The sequence below is a fragment of the Rhinatrema bivittatum genome, chromosome 9 (assembly GCF_901001135.1).
Source record: "Rhinatrema bivittatum chromosome 9, aRhiBiv1.1, whole genome shotgun sequence".
NCBI lineage: Eukaryota > Metazoa > Chordata > Amphibia > Gymnophiona > Rhinatrematidae > Rhinatrema > Rhinatrema bivittatum.
Genome location: NC_042623.1, coordinates 254,740,846 through 254,753,229, shown reverse-complemented (window position 1 = coordinate 254,753,229; position 12,384 = coordinate 254,740,846). Strand labels below are relative to the sequence as shown.

At 45.0% G+C, this 12,384-nt stretch overlaps 1 protein-coding gene across 9 annotated transcripts in view; it reads right to left on the bottom strand.

Moving 5' to 3' along the window:
* MECOM (MDS1 and EVI1 complex locus) overlaps positions 1-12,384 on the bottom strand; it is an 881,649-nt gene that overhangs the window by 150,904 nt on the left and 718,361 nt on the right. For 7 of the 9 annotated variants that reach the window (XM_029616015.1, XM_029616016.1, XM_029616018.1 and 4 more), the window contains one exon: positions 5,115-5,249. In XM_029616015.1, coding sequence (XP_029471875.1) covers positions 5,115-5,249 — 135 coding nt within the window. Of the gene's footprint in view, positions 1-5,114; positions 5,250-6,674; positions 6,695-7,672; positions 8,205-12,384 lie in introns of those variants that run through there. The other 2 variants (XM_029616021.1, XM_029616023.1) reach the window with 2 other exon arrangements.

Sequence of the window (12,384 nt, the reverse complement as noted above, 5' to 3'; positions counted from 1 at the left end):
GCAGGAAACCAGGGCCCTGGCCTCTGGTACCTGAATGTAATCTGCTTTGAGGTGCCAAAAAGCAGAACATGAATTAAGTTAGTTATCCGTAACCCACAGTGCCACAAGACAGAAGTCGCAGAGGACGCAATTCACTATGGAGAACAGCAGCGGTAAGAGCAGCTTGCCCAATGCACGAAGATCACAAGAATGGTGATAGAAAAGAGATAAGGAGGCAGCGATGGAGCTGCAGTGTTGATTTGAATGCCCTTGCAGGGGAGAAGACGTTTGAACTGAATGCAGAAGCAGGATGTAGAACTAATGTAGTGAGAAGAGGAGTAAACAAGGTCGGGAGGAGGCTGGAGGAGGAAGATAAGTGGCACAAGCTGAAGTTTCAATAGGCTGCCACAGAGAAAGAAAGTTCGGCAGGAGACCTTAAGAAGGCGGGGAGGGGACAAAAGCATGAATAAAGGTCTTGGCAATGTGTTCAGAAAACAAACAGGGGGGGTGGATACTGGTGATGATATACAGAAAGAACAACACGTCTTGAGCTGTGTTTTGGTTGAGCACAGAGAAGCCGGGAGAGAACATAACCCTAAAGTTTGCAGTCTGAGGGGGACAGTGTTGTGCTCTACGACAGAAAAATGCAGATGAAAGGAAGCGAGTTTTGAAAGGAAAAGCTCAGGGGCCCCGATATTCAGCCATATCTGGCTAAGTTGCAAGGGATATTCAGCGGCATGCCGCGCACAAACTGGTACTTAGCTGGATAAATTGTATAAAAGCTTCATGGCTGGTCTAACTTAGTCGATTAACTTAACCAGATAAGAGCGAATATCGCTACTTATCCGGTTTAAGTTAATTAGATAAGTAGCACCGCCCTGATCCACCCTCGGCCCGCCCACTTTTTATGCGGCTAAAAGATAGGCAGATAAGTCCTACTTATCTGGCTCTGGAGCGCTGAACAAACTTTGAATGTGTCACCCCAGAAGTTTTAAGGTGGCCTTGGGAAATCCAGGTGGATGTCTCAGAAACAAGCCGAGGTCTGGTACTGGATTCCAGGTAAATTCATGAACGCACAGTGTTTCTGAGGGTACAGGCGCACCTTTATACAGCCAGTTACTCAAACAAACAGTCTCTATAATTTTATATATCATATGCAACATTTAAACCAATGAAGAGACCTGCATGAACAGCAACCTCTCCCCCCTCCCCCCCCCCCCAAAAAAAAATCAACAAAACTAACGTCTACCACCTTCACTCATGAAACACCTTAGATTTATTAGAGGCTCCGATAGCATCAGAAATAAATGCTTGCATCCCTAGAAGCACTCCTCAGACGCAGGGATGATATCAGACAGAATAATATGAGGTGGCTAGGCTGGCTTTCCTCCCCCAGCCAGAGGAAAGAGGAGGGCAGTAAATCTGTAGCAGTGGCAACTTCTGCATGTTAAAAAGAGACTTTGTAAAAATGTCAGGTATCTAAGGATGTCTAAGAACATTACAATTACTTCTCGACCCCACCAGCACAGACACTGACATATGTTTTGCCTATAGTAGAGGCTCTCCTACTGACAGCAAATTTTAGACCACATATCAAGCAAAGCTGTTGGGGGCTGGAGAAACTGCGAGATGATAAATGGAAAAAAAAATTATTTCCTGGCAGCAGTTTCCTCCAGGAGAATGCTGGAGGGCGAAAGCGAGCTCCGTGTGGATACACAACACTGCAGGGTAAGGCAAATTAAGGGCCATTTCGGGGACTTTACCGAGGGGAGTGGGGGTGTGTGTTAAATCCTGACCACACTCTGCCAGCAGTCTTGGCGTTACTTCCTCTTTACAGATTACTGTAGCTCACTCTCGCACCAAGGGCATGGATCTGGATTAAAAGCCGGGCGGCCCAGAAACACAGGCCTGGCTGACAGGCCACCCCCCCGCCACTGCCACGCTTTCTAACAATCCCCAAGGCACCAATCCCGGACCAGCTGGCTAATAACAGAGGAGGAGGCCACTGAAATCCTTAAGTGCTCACAGGTTTAAAAAAAAAAAAGAGATGCCTGCATGGAGACAGAACTTCTTGCAGCTTCAGAAAACAAAAAAAAAAAAAAAAACAACCATGGGAACTTGTGAGCTAAAAACGTGGCGTTCAAATAAATGATCAGATATTAATAGGTTTCATTATTTGTACTGAAAAGAAGCAGCTTGACCCTCTGTACTTTCCTTTTCCAACAGGGTTTCTCCAGAAAAGTGGCACGATATATGCTAAACACAACAGAATAAGAAGAGATCTTATAACACCATTACTTAACCACAATAAAAATGTACAGCTCTCCCCCCCCCCCCCCAGCCTAAGAAATGTGAATAGCATCCAGAATACATGTTTTGACTTCATCCTCGTCTTATCGAGCCATTCATCTCAGCACAGTTCATCATCCACACAATTGTACGAAGGAAGCTCTGGCTGAAACCTGACCTTAAACTTAAGAATGGCAAAACCTACACAAAGTGGGCGATTTTTTTTTTCTTCTTTCCCTTTTCTTGTCCTTAAAAGAAAAGGTTCTGCCTAACAGTGACTGCTGACTAGATGCTAGACAATCAAGTTATCTAAAGCATCTCCCCCCAGCTGTCTGCAATCTCATACCTGTCTTTCAAGCCACCTTGTATTTAGCATGAGAAACCTGGGCTCAGCAGGAGGATCACAGTCCTGGCAGCCATCCCCTTTTTCCAATTCAAGTGCAGGCCAGTGTTTGCTTGGGAGGTTTTACAGGTGAGCTGAAGTAATTAGCGGCTAACAATTACCGCTGATCAAGTGTCTCCATGTCCCTGGCCTAGGCGTGAATAATCTCTGGCAGAAAGGGAGTGTTCATTACGTGATGAGCAGCACTTATTCACCAGTTGGCAGGTCCTGATTCCTTATAGGAGAGAGAGAGAGAGAGAGAGAGAGAGAGAGAGAGAGAGAAACTACAGACACCGGGAGAAGCTCTGGAGCTCCATCGTCTTGGTGCTCTCTCTCTCTAGGCCCTCCCTGCCTTGGCTGCCCTCAACCCACCACTTTTGAGTATTTATGGCTGCGGGTATCTGGCACTATTCTGCCCAGCAATAATGTTGTTGTTATCACTGCGGGAGCACCCCGCAGATGTGCTTTCGTGACCAAACATCACGAGGGCTGCAGCCAGAGATCACACGGAAACAAATTATTAATTTTCTCTTGCATTGTGCTGCCAAACCTTTCTAGCCTGTATACAGATTTGAACACAGAGGTGAAATGTTTGCCAGCAATTCATTTCGCATCACTGATTCTAACAGTTCTCCAAATGTATTTCCTGAAAGGCACAGCACAGAAATAAAGTTCAATATACAAAAAGAGATTACAGAAGGAAATACCTTTTTTACTTGACTCTCGTTTGGATTCTACACTCCCTTCATCAGGTCAAAAAAACAAAAACAGCAGATTTTGACCTGATGAAAGGTGTGTAATTCTATAAGGCAAGTCAAGTAATATATTAAGTTGGTCCAATACAAAGGTATCTCCTTACATAATTATTTTAGTTTATTGACCTTTCCATGCACTCGTGGACTGGCACGGCAACCATACTATTTATCTGAAAGACGCAGCAAATTAAACGGGTAACCTAAATGACCCCTAGAACAAGCAATATGAAAAATCAAAAGGCATCAAGCTCCAAAACTAGTCTTAAAATGTTATTAAATGCGTTTTAGCAGAGGCCTGGTCTACAGGGCATTTTTTTTTTTTTTTGCATTCCCATCTAAAACTAGTCTTCCTTTTATTAAACCACGCCTTAAATCTGCAGAAATTGTTTTACACCATACCACTCTGATAAATGCTAGCGTGCTCTAATTTAGAGGGTTCTGGGGGGAAATGAAGGGGAGCAGGTGAGAGATGGTACAGAGCGCATCACAACTTGAAATGCCCTATTTCACACTGGTTTTGTTTCTGCTTCAACATGCAGCTTTTTAAAAAAATGTTAAAAATTAATAAAAACAAAATAAGAGGAAAACCACCAGACAGAAGATTGCATTTTCAAGTAGTACAACTTTTCTAAAACATTCAGCACAGTTTCTGTTCCAAATTTGGGAAACCATTGTTCACAGTCCTATAGCGACAGACAATGAGTGACAACACCACATTGTACATGGCTTCTCTAAATAAATTAGGCATTATCTACAAAACTAACATGTTCAGGTTTGAAGTTACATCTATCTCTGTTTATGATTGTTTCCCCAAACATTAGCTAAACAAATAATCCCACAGAAGATTATCTTCTAAATTCCCCTACACACCTGCAGTCTGGTGATTTACCCAGTTTAATAAATTACATATTAGATTTGAAATGGAAAAGAGGGGGGGGGGGGGGGGGAAGGACCATTGTCCTTTGCTGTTTCAATTATAACTTTGTTTAGATGCAGCAGTTTGCCTGTCATTCCCTCATCAGTCAGACCAAAAAAAAAAAACAAACATAAAAATATAGAATCAGAAAATATTTCAGCAAAAGGCAATATTTAATTATTGGGACAGACTGCGTTTCGGAATTCAATAATGAACAAACCCAGAGAAAAATGATGAAAATAAAAACCCAGAATATATTTAAGATCGCTGTGCATAATGTCCTTTACGAATAAGTTCCTTTCTGCAATTTTATTCTAACATTTACAGTAGAAGAAATATATGTGCTAGACACTCATGATGTACAACTAGTTGAACTAATTTAGATGTTCCTATTTGTGATGCCTTAATATACTGAGTTTATTCTTTTATTTCCATTTAGAACTGTAAGGCATAATTATTACAGTTTCCACCAAAAACTAATCTATACCTGGCAACATCTCATTGCTAAAACTGAACCGCAAAACAATGTGAAAAAGCAATCATGCAAGAATAGTTTCACAGAATGCCATATAACTTATCAAACACGATGCAAAAATGGTGTTCAGATAGCCAGCAACCAGAAAAGAAAAAAAAAAGTCAGAGGGACATATAACAGCTTCAGAAAGGAGATCGTGGCTTTTTTAGCACAGCAGCAAACAGGCCAGAAGGGTCCAATGTGGCTCGTTCCCCAGCTTCAGTGGAACCTTAAAGCCCTTAGAGAGAAAAAAAAAAAGAGGAAATACTTGCAACATACCTGATCATTTATCTGACATGCAACGAGATTGTGCTGCTCGTAGAATCCAGCAAACTTGATATACTTCAGCCAGCTGCCTACATCTGGTTGACTGGCATCTATGCAGAACTTCACATTACAAAACTCATCCAAGATCTAGAGGGGAATAACACGAAGAGGATGATCCCAAAATGAGCCAAAGAATTTTTCTCATGTTTTCTTTAAAAAAAATTCTAAAAATTGCAATTAAAAACCCAAGCATTCGTATGAATTTATATACAATAAAGGAACAAGTATATTTAACATCTTCAAAAAGTCATTTTTAAGGATAACAATATTCATAATCAGTGATCTACACTAACTAGTGGAATATCCATTTTCCTGATTATTGTATATGAGTTGCAATTGTATGGCTGGTTTAAAATGACTATCATGTGCGGTAAAATTTGAAAACATTAGAATGTATTACATATGTTAGCATAATAAAATGGGCATACAATATTAGTCATTGTCTACTATGACAATCAAAATATTTTTACAGCATAAACTCATTTCTTGCAATATTTCAAGGTTTACTACATATTCAAAACTGAGAATCTCTTTCTAAGTAAGGTTAAATGCTATCAGCTCAATTAATCACACAGATTTTTTTTTGTACAAATTCAATGATGCTTTCAATTGAAGGAAATGACAAAATTTGGGAAATAGATTGTTCTGTGCCAAGTTAAAGAAAATTTTAAAAAAAATATGAGCATGCACAGAATCTGTAATAACTCAGTCTTATTTCAGAAATAAACATACACTCTTACCAATAAATTATGTGATGCATGCCAGCAATAATAATAAAAACAAATCTAGAAGGCTTGTATACTTTTTAGAAAGGATATAATATCAGAACTTTGTGCTAAATTGTGTATATGACAATATCATTATTTAATCTTGCCCTGTATTTAAAACATAAATACACCTGATGGGGTGTAAATAAATGCATTCACTATTTGAAGTGTATTTATTATATTGACACTTGTAAATAATATTATTCTAGGAGGAGAGGATTCCACTTTTTTTTTTTTTTTTTTACCAGGAAGTGAATAAATAGGAACACTGGCAGCGCATATAGAAACATTATTCAGCTAATATCACCCTGAATAACCTCCACATCAAGGACTAAACACAATGCAGTCCAATTGCACTCTTAACAACACTGAATCGTTAATTGAATGAAAGCTAAAACTCGAGCCTGCAGCACCGTAGCCTAGCGTCCAGCTAATAATCCAGACGCAAAATCAGGTCAATTACTCAACCCAAACTACAGGCTGGGGCACAAGGCAAGAGATATTACGAATGAGAGCCTTTTAACGCGAAGCAGATCCGCACCGAGCACCTTACCGGGGAAAAAAAACAAACCATGCTCGGAGAGAGCTCGGCAAGAACCGTGTCTTTCCCCCCCCCCCCCCCCATTAAACTTTCCACAACCCCCCCGAAATATATATTTACTGTTATATTACTTCTAAAACACGTGCTATAAAAACTTAGGGAAAGTGAACCGCGTCTGCTATTACTCTTTGCTATCTGTCCAACCTTTCCGCAATGCAGCGGCAGCAGAAGTGGCGCGCGAGACGGAAAGGTCCCAGGCTCCGAACGCGCCCGCCAGCGCGCGCAGGGGGCTGCCGCGCAGTCCCCGGTAATTATGGAAATGATTATGGACGGCACTCGAAATTGGGGACTTTTTTTTTTTAAGATTTCGGCGCTTAAGGGTTACGCTTGACGCCTGCAGCGACCGGCACCGGAGGAGGAGACCCCCCCCCCCCTCCAAGCCCCAGGAACCTGCCGCATCTTTTTCAAGCACCGGGAAAAATTGCTCTGACCTGGGAAAACTTTCTCGGCCGCGGAACGGAAGGCACTCGCAGCCGATCCGACGGTGCAAACGACTGAGCTCCGATTTTTAAAACAATCTCTTTTTTTTTTTCTACGTGTTGAAAGGATCCCAGCGGAAAAGTCAGATTCCTTTACATCGGAATATCAGCTACCAAGGGTTGAGGTTTTCCCAACAACTTTTTTGGTTTTGCACATACATTTTATTATCACTGGCATACAGAATAATAACGCATATATATACTCTCCCCATATATATAGTGTTTATAAGACTAGACACTTGGAGACCGGAACATCTCACAGCAAATGTCTTGCACAAGGAAATAAGTCTGGCTTTTGACAGCCGTGCTGGATATGTTCTCTCTTTTTTTTTTCGCTCCTTTTCTGGTGATGGCTTCGTTAGCGCACAACAAACCGCGCACTTCAGCCGGAACGGATAAACTTTAGGGTCCAACTTGCCTACGGGGGGGGGGGGAGTGTGCCGAAGCTCCTCCGTGCCAAGAACTTCAGGTTCGGCACCCTGCGACCTTCCTCTAAATCCCTGAGAAGCCAGACGCACTGCAGACAGACAGACAGACAGACTGCAGGAGGGAGGGAGGGAGAGCGCCCGCAAAAGGAAACGCCGGAGAGAACCGCAAGCCCCGGGGGCCAGCCAGGAGCCAACCCGCCGACAAAGGGAGCATCGGCGGAGGCGCTTCTCTTACCTTCTCAGCGTGCGATCAGAGCGAAAGCACGAAAAACAATTTCCGTCCCGGACGGGGGTCGTCGCCAGCCCTTTTTCAGTTTTGCATTTCTAAAGCAGCTCCTTTTCCCCGTTTCTTGCGAGCTGCACCGCGCCGGAAGATTTCCACTTCCACGATTTCAGAGGCGCGATCGAGGAAAGGGGGGGGGGGTGTGAGGGGGAGAGAGAGATGTGGCCCCCCGAGGAAGATATTAAAAGTCCTCTCTCTCTCTCGCGCCCGAAGTGTGTCCAAGTGGCCGTGCGCCGCCGATCCCGGGCCCCCCGCGTCCCCCCCTTCTCGTTTTCGCCTCCTCCTTTTCGCGCTATCAGCCGGGCGTGTGCGATTCAAGTTCTCGGCAGACACCGAAAAAAAAACAAACCCCCCCAAAAAACCCCAAACTTCTCCTTGGCCCTGCCTCAGGGGCTGTAATCCCCGCTCTGGCTGCCGGAGTGCCACTGGCCCCGGCCCTGATTTGTTGTGTGTGTGTGTGTTTTTTCTTTCCCCCCCCCCCCCCAGCACACACAGATTATCCTCTCGGGATCGCCTCCCCCCTCCCCCCTTTGACTGCTCCACGCGTTCAGCAGAGGAGGTTTGGGATTTCGTGAACTGTCTCTTTAAAGAGGATCCGCTCGGCCATCCATGGAGAGGGGGGAAAGGTGGCTATCTCCCCCCCCCCCGCCCCCAGTGATCGGAAGCCAGGACGGAGGCGCCGCTTTCAGTCCATTCTTAAAGTGACAGCGGCCTCCTCTGGCGCGAGAGGTCACCGAAAGGTCGCCCGAGAGTCCTGTAGGGCAGACTTGATTACGGATGCACCGTCCCCTTAAAACATTGTCGATTTCATCCATGCAATCGACAGCCAATGGGGAGCTCCTGGGTGGGACGATTTTCTTTTGACAGGAAAAGCCCTCGGCGTACATGTGTGCACGGTGTGTCCGTGCAACTGTTGTGCAACTCCTGGTGCACAACAATGATTTTAAACAGAAACGCGAGTTAACTGGTATTTTAGTTTACTTATCAGGACGGAACAGTAGTGCAGTTATAAAACAGGGTTGAACCTACTGTTTAATCGGCGTTTTTGTGCGCTCAAACGAGTGTATTAAAAAAAAAAACCTATTAGGACAGATTTCCAACATGTCCATTTTTTTTTACTGAACGGGCCATGTTCGATCAGTAAATGTTTAATTCTGGGAGGGCAGGCGCTTTTTTAAAACAACAAATAATTGTCTCTTTGCAACCAGTTTCCAATGGCTAACGTGTAAAAAAAAAAAAAAAATGTTTGAAAAGATGATATGGAAACGTAACCAAACAAAATACTTGTGAGTGAGCAATATTCGAAGCCATAGGTTCTGGTTAAGTTGGTACAAACCTAATTCATCGATTCTCCACGTCTGATGATTTATCAGGAGATGAAAATATTTCTATATATATATCGACTACAAGCCATACTTTTGCAATTCTTTTATAAAATATTGCAGTTTTATAAAAGAAAGTCAGTCTTCGCAATTTCAAAAGCGTTAAATACTAGTGATTTTTTTCTCAAATGATCGGTACTAAATTGCATACGATTCATCTTTCAGTTTATTAAGATGTGTGCCTACGGCAATTGCTTCTTGATGTATTGTAAAAGGTGTTTAAAATGGATTATCCAATAAGTATGTTTGAAAAGAAATTAAGAACGCAAAGCGATTTTAAAAGAAAAGGAGACGGCCTTTTTTTAGAACAAGTAACTGTGCTGAAATGTTCCTAATTTTATTTATCCGTCGATCCAAACACCAGAGCTGAGCAAGTACTAGAAATATTTGTTTCACAGATGAACATTACTTTTTTTTTTTAAGCGCATGAATAACAGAAATGCCAGTCCCATAAAAAAAAAAAATTGCAGATATATTCTCACACGAAAATGTCATAATCGTATTTGGAAAGGGAAGGAGGGGGTCCACCTCCCATGGAAGAGATGATGATTAATTCGTCCCAGCCGTCTGTTATCTGTGACATTGAACTACTCAGGCAGATAATGGCTATTGTTTGCCGAAAATCGCACAGCAAGGGTAGGTAGGACAGGAAAAATCTTTTGTAAATAACCTAAAACCTGGCCAAAAGATTCCCATACACTTTGCAGCTTGAGAACCTTAAAGAGCTCCCGGTTTGCTGGTCATTGATTTCCTGTCCTTCTTCAACTTGTCCATTGTTGGAGCCCCTTTTTTTTTTAATTTAGCCATAAATTGGACCAGCTCGAACTATGAGCTGTTCTATTTTCTTCCTGTCAGGATGAGGGATTTGTTTTATGATGCATTGTGTATTAAATACAAGTAATCTGGGAAACTGATTGCTCCAGCCCCATAGCACTGATCGGGGCTTCTGATAGGAAGCTTTCCCCCTTTAACAAAGCTACTCTGAAAAGGAGGAAATGTTGGGGGGGGGGGGGGGGGGACACAAACAAAGGGGCTCTTGGTATCAGTAGCAGGTCCTGGCTAAATTAGGATTTTATGGAAAGGGCAGTGCGGCTCTGTGTGCGTGCGTGCGGCTGGCAGGCAATGCAAATTGTTGCCAGTAGATGGCGCTGTGCGCCGGAGTTGCAGGAAGAGGGCGACAGGCGGCTGCCGCCGCCGCCGCTCCGTTAACAGCGCCGGGGACTCGCAGCGCCGGCAGCCCGGGAAGGGAAGAAGCCACAACAATCGCCCACGGAAGCCCTCGCCGCAGCGTGGGGGCCATCGTCTCCAGACGACCAGCAGAGCCGTCTGGAAACGCACACAAACATGGTGGCCAAGTCTGAACACTTATTATCCCATCCCCCCCCCGGTCCAATTCCAAGGTGCCCCGCGGGAAAAGCCATGGCCACGCGTTGAACGCGCAGATTTCCGAGGGAGAAGGCTTAACCGGGCCACTGGGTGGTCGCCCGCGCGAACCGGAGGGAGCCGCTTGCAGCTCCGTACCCGAAGAAAAGAAAGAGAAAGGCGGGTGTTAGGAAACTTGGAGCCAGTGAATGAAGTGCGTGCAGGCCCCGCTGTTATAAGCTCGCCGCCTCCTACCCGAGCTTGGAAGGCTCCTCCGGCTGCCAGGAACCCCCCTCCCTCCCCCATTTCCCGGGACTCGAGCCCTTTCCTTTCCATGCAAAGGATGCTCCGCTTCCCCCTGCTGCCGGCAGGATGGAGGTTTCACCGGGGGGGGGCCGGCGGCGGCGGCGCTCCTCTTAGTTATTCACCGGCTGCAGCGCCGAGGGATAGGCAAAGCGTTTTCTTTTTAACCTCTCCAGGAAAGGAAGGGGGTTTCAATCCATAGAAACCGCCACCCCTTTTTTCTCTCTCTCTCTCTATTGTTTTCCTGCTTAAACTTTTAACTCAAATTGAAAGTTCAAAAACCAACTTTAGCAGGAAAACATTTGTGTGTGTGCGCGCGCGCCTTGGAGAAGGACGTCAGACCCGAGCTCCCCCCGGGGGGGGGGCTTGTGTGTGTGCGCGCGCGCGCCAGACCCGAGCTCCCCCCGGGGGGGCTTGTGTGTGTGCGCGCGCGCGCCAGACCCGAGCTTCCCCCGGGGGGGCTTGTGTGTGCGCGCGCGCGCCCCCCGGGGGGGGGGGGGCTCGCGGGGCTGCTCAGAAGTTCGTAGCCCCGATTCCCAGCGGGGGCTGTAAGCCGATGCCTCCCTTAACCTCCGGCACGGCCCGGGCAGTTGAAGTGCGGGGCTGCTAATGGATGCCCTCAGGGCAGGCCGCATTCCAGCGCCTCATTAAAGCAAATAAAAAAAGCAGCGCGGCCCCAGTCCAGAGGAACCCGCTGCAGCGTCCGCATTCAAGGGGGGGGGGGGGGTGCAACCTTTAAGAGGCGGCCACTTCTACAAAAAAAAAAAGATATTTAGGGGCACGCTTAGTCGTAGGGATGTGTGCTTAGAGGGGGAAAAAAACAAACAAACTATATTTCACACTGCAATGATTTTAATTAAAATTAATTTAAAAGCAATTTGTCTAGGATTAGAGAGGAACCTCCTGTTTTCATAAATCGTGCACAATAGCATTTCAACATGAGACTACCCCGTCCTGTGTAAATCTACAAACCAGAACTTGTACCGCAGTCAAATCTTTGCTTCTTAAACTTAGCAACACCCTTTTTCCTCTTCGATTACGCTTTGTTTAGGACTGGGGATTTTATTTAAAAAAAAAGCATTTCTTCTATTAAAACAAAAAACACCCTTCAACTTTACCGCCTAAGTGTGATCACTAATTCTCTTAAGAACCTTCCCTCCCATCACACTATGTCGGGTCTTTGTTTTTCTTTTCTTTTTTTTTTTTTCAGCCAAAAAAAAAAAAAAAAAAGCGAGAGGAAATTAAGAAGTAAAACAACAAAATTTCCCTTCGTCTGGAAAGGGGCCCGACTGAAAGCATGTTAATCTCCACCTCGGTAATTTGGTTCTCCCGGAGAAGACAGAAGCCCTGCTGCTGTGCCCTGCACTTCATAAATCACGTCTTTATGTGGACAAGGTCAGGGCAGCTAACAGCTCCGACATGGGCCTTCCCAGTGCTTCGGAGGGCCCAGGCATGTTTATTCTCCTGCCCACCTCTCCCAGGAGCAGGCCAGCACGCTTCTAATTACTTCTGATTATTTTCATTTGCTGGGGGTCAGTCTGGCTTTTGCCAGACCTGCTGGAGGGGTTGAGTTCCTACAAAAAGTCGGTCCCTTTTAGGGACCCCATTGTATGCTTT